This window comes from Eurypyga helias, unplaced genomic scaffold (assembly GCF_000690775.1).
Source record: "Eurypyga helias isolate BGI_N326 unplaced genomic scaffold, ASM69077v1 scaffold45495, whole genome shotgun sequence".
In the NCBI taxonomy this organism is placed as follows: domain Eukaryota; kingdom Metazoa; phylum Chordata; class Aves; order Eurypygiformes; family Eurypygidae; genus Eurypyga; species Eurypyga helias.
In genome coordinates this window covers 2,844-9,247 of record NW_010254391.1, presented here as the reverse complement: position 1 = coordinate 9,247, position 6,404 = coordinate 2,844, and the positions used below count along the sequence as shown (strand labels likewise).

At 43.8% G+C, this 6,404-nt stretch overlaps 1 protein-coding gene across 1 annotated transcript in view; it reads right to left on the bottom strand.

The window, feature by feature from the left end:
* Window positions 1-658: 658 nt before the first annotated feature.
* LOC104510629 (peptide chain release factor 1, mitochondrial-like) overlaps window positions 659-6,404 on the bottom strand; it is a 6,812-nt gene continuing 1,066 nt past the window's right edge. Inside the window, exons 3-6 of the mRNA XM_010152944.1 lie at window positions 5,750-5,867; window positions 4,313-4,449; window positions 2,175-2,273; window positions 659-876 (exon numbers count right to left, since the gene is read on the bottom strand). Of these exons, the coding sequence (XP_010151246.1) occupies window positions 754-876; window positions 2,175-2,273; window positions 4,313-4,449; window positions 5,750-5,867 (477 nt within the window). The 3' untranslated portion in view covers window positions 659-753. The remainder of the gene's footprint in view (window positions 877-2,174; window positions 2,274-4,312; window positions 4,450-5,749; window positions 5,868-6,404) is intronic.

Sequence of the window (6,404 nt, the reverse complement as noted above, 5' to 3'; positions counted from 1 at the left end):
CATTCTATGATTCTATGAATTCCAGAGCTACCTGATGTGCTAAAACTCACCTACACCATGGACTGGTTTTCCCTGCCAGGAAGCAGGGAGCTGCCTGCTATCACTGCTAAACTCCTCCCAGAACCTCAATTTCAGTTGAAACTGGAGCACGTACTTTTACACTCCGCGGTGGGATGTGGTCCAGACCCACGCTGCGCGGACGCAAGAATGGCTGGAAGGAAGCTGGCAGGCTTCTCTCTTAAGGTTCTGGCCCCTTGCCTGACATCAGTCCCTTTGCTTTTGCATACTGACTCTAAAAAATAAAGCATCATAACGCAGAGTTATTTTTAGGGGAATACATTTAGGAAGCTCACCCAATCAATGGATAACAGTATGTATTATTTGTAAGGACAGCTTCTAGACCGTATTAGGGGAGGTTAGGTTCTTTCACCTCCCACCCCCAAAACAAAACGTGCACCATGTGGTATTTCTTCCCCTCCACCACCATCATTCTGTACCTTTCCAGCTGCAACATGCTCAAGAGAAGGACCGGCTTAACGAAGCCAAGACAGGAGGCATGCGCACGCCGTACTCCAACCATGTTCTTTCCTCCTAGGACCGCTGTCATAAACTCAACCCGTTTGCACCAAGACATAAAAAAAGAGTAGTCTCACACGTGGAAAAACAGAGGCATAGATTTTAATCAATCATCTGACAAATGCACCCGGTACTTTGCTACTGAACACGTTTCTGCTTTATCTCTACACGCTGTCTTCAGCAACCTCCTCCTTCCAAAGCCTGCAAACTTCCTAGGTATTCGGTGACAGCCTCTACTTCTGCAAACTCCAGCAACCTGTGGATTAGCTTATCCAGTGCTTCCTTCCCGCTCAGAATTTCCTATGAAAAAAGTAACACCAGACAAATCACTATTGGCTGTGCGTCGGTTACTGCTGTGAGGCTCCTACAACTCCGATGAGGAGCGCTTTGCCTGGAGTCTTCACGCGTCCACTCGCCCATCTTTGGGGCTCCCCATGGGAAAGCGACGTGGCGTGGCGCACCGCCAGCGGGGCTTCTGCCGGCTGCCTGTGGCGAGCCCACGGATCCTGGCAGCAACGAAAGGAGCTACCGGTGCCTTCCTGCCAGGCTTTCACCTAACCCATGCACTTACATGGAAATCCCCAAGCAAGAATGCTCAAGGATTGAAGGATCTAATTCAAATATGCCCAGAAGTAGCTTGTTTTGCATGAAAACCATAACTAGCTTTTCTTAGGCAGTTTATAGTTCTTGTTTCACCCAAGAAAAGTAACAAATTCCCAACACTAAGTAACTGAAAAGCTTGACAAAAAGTCACTTATAGAGTCATGGAACTTCTTCCTATTCTCCTCCGTCGTGGCATTTGTGCACCTACTCACTGCTCCAGCACATGTGTACCATCCCATATTAAGCATGCCCTGCACTCTCTGAGGTTACCTCAGACATCTGCGGGTACAGTTCACGGAAGTGTTGCTTCTCACACAGTAGCACTTAAACTGGACACAAAATATTGAAGAGTCACCCTAAATCTGGTCCTAAAATCCAAAACGTTTCCCAGAAATCAAAGACACAAAAATCTGTTTCCCTGTAAAAAGGCAGTAAGGCTCAAGCCATATGTCCAGATTCACTCCGACATGAAGTATCAGGTAACCTTAAAATGAAAGCATTCAGATTCAGTTTCTTTTACCTGTGGCATGCGAGGGAAACATAAGAAAGAAAACATAAAAACTTTTCCTTACTCCAGCATTAAAGGGGGAAGGAAAGACTTGGACCAACTAAAAAATAGTCCTTGTTGAGTTTTTCTCTTGGCTGTGCTAAGCCTCAAGGATCTCGAATTTCACTTGCCGGGTTTGGCCAAGGGACTCATGGAGTTCACCGCTGAGGACTCCACAGACTTGATCGGTTTTCCCTCATACAGTAGGAAAAACACCAGCCAGAGAAGTAGGCCAGCGAGGTATATCCTGTGTCCAGTCATCTTTAACACTACTCGACCACAAGGCAGAGAAGAAAGTTGAAGCTTTCTAAATCTACAGCGTTCTGGAGGAGCACCACTGGCTATCTGATTTCCTCCTATGTATTAAATTGTCTTCACTAAGTTAATTTTTCCTTCTTATGGTACCCGTAGGCACCTCATGTTAAAAACTCGCATAAGCAAGCGTTACCTTGATATTGCGCGCATCGTACGAGATCCTGTGGTCGGTGACTCTGTCCTGGGTGAAGTTGTAAGTACGAATTCTCTCGGACTGGGCTCTTGTTCCCAACTGTAAAGCAGCAAAAACAATTCTACTACATTGTGTTTTGGTTTTGGTTTTGGTTTAAATCAAAACTCTAAAACAACATACCTAGAATTAACTTTAATGGATCAGCCTGTCTCACCTACAAATCTAGCAGTCACTGACTTAGCATATATGGGATTTTTAAACTGTGTCATTACTAAACTGCATTATTTGCGATTCTGTACCACAAACCAAGTTTTCACGTCCTCCAGTACGTTCCTGTTCCAGCTCTGCAGCTGGAAGAATTACACAACCCTCAAAAGCCATGTAAAGCAAGAGATCCGTCTGTACCTGTCCTTAGTTCAAAAATGGAAGGCTGTCGTACGTTTCTGGGGGGGTCGTAGCTCCCCCAAAAGATAATGAGAGTAGGCACCACTAAGAGCAGAAGCAGCACAGACAACGTGCAGCCACGCCGTTCCAGGAACACTTGGCTGTCAGAAATTTTTTTTAAGAGGAGCAAACTCAGACTACCAAGAGTAGTCCTCTAGTGGTGAAGCCTAAGAATGCAATTCTGAAAGTTTTGAAACAGAAATGCAAATGTGGCATTGTTGTGTGGTTAAATAGTTCATTAAAATGGAGAATTAAATGCTAAAAACTGTTTCAGTAGGCCTTTTCTTAAAAAAAAAAAAACCTCATCTGCACCCACACGTATATTTCAAATCAAGGAATTTATTGAATAAATTCTGAAGCACCAGGAATCATAGAATGGTTTGGGTTGGAGGGGACCTTAAAGACCATCTAGTTCCAACCCCCCTGCCATGGGCAGGGACACCTTCCACTAGACCAGGTTGCTCAGAGCCTCATCCAGCCTGGCCTTGAACATTTCCAGGGATGGGGCATCCACAGCTTCCCTGGGCAACCTGTTACAGTGCCTCACTATCCTCTCCGGGAAGAATTTCTTCCCGATATCTAATGTAAACCTCCCCACTTTCAATTTAAACCCATTACCCCTTGTCCTGTCACTACAGGCCCTTGTAAAAAGTCCCCCCCAGCTTCCTTGTAGCCCCTTCAGGCACTGGAAGGTGCTATAAGCTCTGCCCAGAGCCTTCTCTTCTCCAGGCTGAACAAGCCCAACTCTCTCAGCCTGTCCCCATAGCAGAGGGGCTCCAGCCCTCTGAGCATCTTCGTGGCCTCCTCTGGACTCGCTCCAGCTGGTCGATATCCTTCTGATGTTGCGGGTTTCTGTACTATTCATATAAATGTACATCTAAATCCCACCTGCAGCTCTGAAGACTCTCGAGCTAACAATAAGCTAGTAACAAAAGATACGTCTCGCCGCTTACAACGACTGAGTGCGTAACCCGTAGGAACAAAACATTTAAATGCAGCCTGAAATCAGTGATTAAAAGCTAAGCTGGGAACTCTGAAGTACTGAATAATTCTGTAATTCTGAAGTGTTTTTATTCCTGTTGAAGTTTTCACCATAGATGGGGAAAAAACTCAAAGAATGGGAAAAGAATGGTAGCACATTTCAAAAGAAAAGCCCACTTTGCAGCATAACAACTCTTTTATGGAAGCTGTTTCTTCCTTAAAAGGTTACCTAAACCATAACAAATTAACAGCAAAGTGGCTGGATTTTTCATAGACTTGTTTCTTTCAAAAGCTGTATATAATCTTACAAATACTGTGGTTTAGAAACAGGTTAAAATACAACTTTGAGAACTTCTGATCCTAGTTTTCAAGGAAAAACCAACTTTTTACTGCTGCTCTAACTGTGTAACACTAGCCCTAATAGTGGGTTCAATACGTGATGTTGAGTGTTGCCTTTTGGATAATCCCAGCTACAGTCTTTTGGCTCTTTTCTTTCCAGCTACAGTCGACGTCGCTGTGTGAGAAGTCTACATGAGTGTTGAAGTGGGATAAGTAAAAAACAGACTTACTATTTTAAAATACAAGCTTCTCCTTGCCAGCACACCTGGTGAGACACGCACACTGACTCGCCCTGTCACTGTCACTCAGAAAGATCCAGCAATAAACCCGTAACATAGCACCCTTTCCAAATTTCAGCCATCACAGCCTCTCACCTGCAGTTTTCTGGCACTCTGCTCTTCACCAAGTTGTTTTTCAATGATCTGCTGGTACAGCTTAGCTCTCAGTGTCCGCAGAGCTATTTCCTTGTTCATCTGCTGCGATCGCTCCTGCTGGCACTCAACTGCTAGTCCTTTACAGAGGGGTTCAAGAGAGCTCCCATCAAAAGCCCATTATAACAAAGAACAAACAAGCTAAATCAATTCTAACACATTAGGCCAATGAAACCTTCCAGAGTGCTGGCTTGTAGGGCCTTTCAGCTGTAGGATAAAAAGTCGTTTTAACGCGCCGGCCAGAACCATTAGTATGTTTTAAAAACATACTAGTATGTTTTTAAACTCTTTGCAGCTGCACCGCGGGCTTTGTTCCATGCTACAGAAAAGTCAGGGATATTTTAAAATTTCATTAAGCGAACGAGTTTCTGACACTGCCTCCAGAAAACAGATTCACTCCAATTAGCTATCACATGTTAACAGTGTAATTTGCACTATCTGCAGAAGCGTTTTTAAAACAGTGTAACACAAGTTTTTGACATCTTAGTTTAGATAAGCTCTTGGAGGATGGAAAATTCAGTAGTCTAGGAGAGAAGGGCGTCTAAACAATACTGGAGAGTCTTTAACTTAATTATGAATAGTGAAATAAAGAAAAATAAAGGTCTTTAAAATAAAAAAAAAAATAAAGGTACTAAGAAATTTAAAGGTACTAAGAAAAATAAAGGTACTAAGAAAAATAAAGGTACTAAGAAATTTAGTACTTATGTTTACTTCTCCTTTGATTTCTGCCACAAAAAGGCAAATGGGAAACAGCTGTTTTCAGGTCACTACTGGAATTTCCTGTGCCTAAAGAGATTCTGCATCTGGACAGAGAGAAGCCCATTGATTTTCTATACAAGCAAATTCTCAGGAGGACAGCGTGGTCCAGCCTACACACTGCCTTCCCATCAGTATACATTTTCCTTCCTAGTCAACGCACAACAGCATGATCTAGCACTGAATGAAAATCAAGTCTCCTTTTTTCTCAGTCTTGCAACTACACAGGTTCCAGCCAGGCAAAGGGCACCCTCTGTTGCTGGTGGCTGTTACTCCTGAAGGTACAGCGCACACAGCACAGATTATTTACATCTTACATCCCATCCCTGTCAAGCTCCCTGTGTTCTGTCACCCTTCAAAGGCAGTGTATTCAATGAATGTTCCCTCTGAAGACAAAACTGGCGTGAGAGCAAGCTGCTGAGAGCTGTGTCACTGGTACCGTGTCCACTGTCTCACACACTGCTGTGCCAGACGAGGGGCAGAACCAGAAGGGGCCACTTCCTTTCTTTGGTACAAGGCTCAACCCTGCAAACTCACTCTAAGAGACGACTCGCAGGATGACAAGCTTTCCTTTCAGGACACAGATTTAGGGTGGTGAGAAGTAGGAAATACAGCCAGGCTTACCTGTGGGAAGGTGGACGATTCTCACAGCGCTGTCGGTTTTGTTAACGTGTTGCCCTCCTGCTCCTTTGGCCCTGAACGTGTCTATACGCAAATCTTTGGGATCCACTTTAACATCGACCTAGAATCAACAAAAATAACTACTTTCTGCTCACTCTAAAAATATTTGAATGTCAATGATACTCGGTGTAAAAAAAACCCCACTTCTCAAAAAATTGCTCCTGTACAACTGTTCCTGACTAACAGCTATAATTATTATCCTTTTAAAAAATGCAGAGTGAAATACCTCTGCAAAGCAAGCAATGCTTTAAATCTCTCATTTATTTTTTCAAATTCTCCCTGCAGGTCCTTCACAAAACAAGGGGTGGGTGTGTCTGGGTGTGAAAATACCAGCCTTAGCCGGCAGACTTAGAAATAAGCAAATAATCAAAACCTATTACTAACCAGCATTGCAAGGATCTTGTTTGTGAACGGTTCTTGCAACAGTGCTTAAATACATCTAACTGAGGACAAGATGGGTGTATCCAGATCCAAGTAAGGATTGCAGCATTGGAATTATGAGTCCATGATGACCTGGGCCATAGTTTGAGCTCAGCGGATGGGAAAGGAACATTCAGACCTGATCAAAGTTGCAAGGAAAGCGTTACAAGGAAGCAGG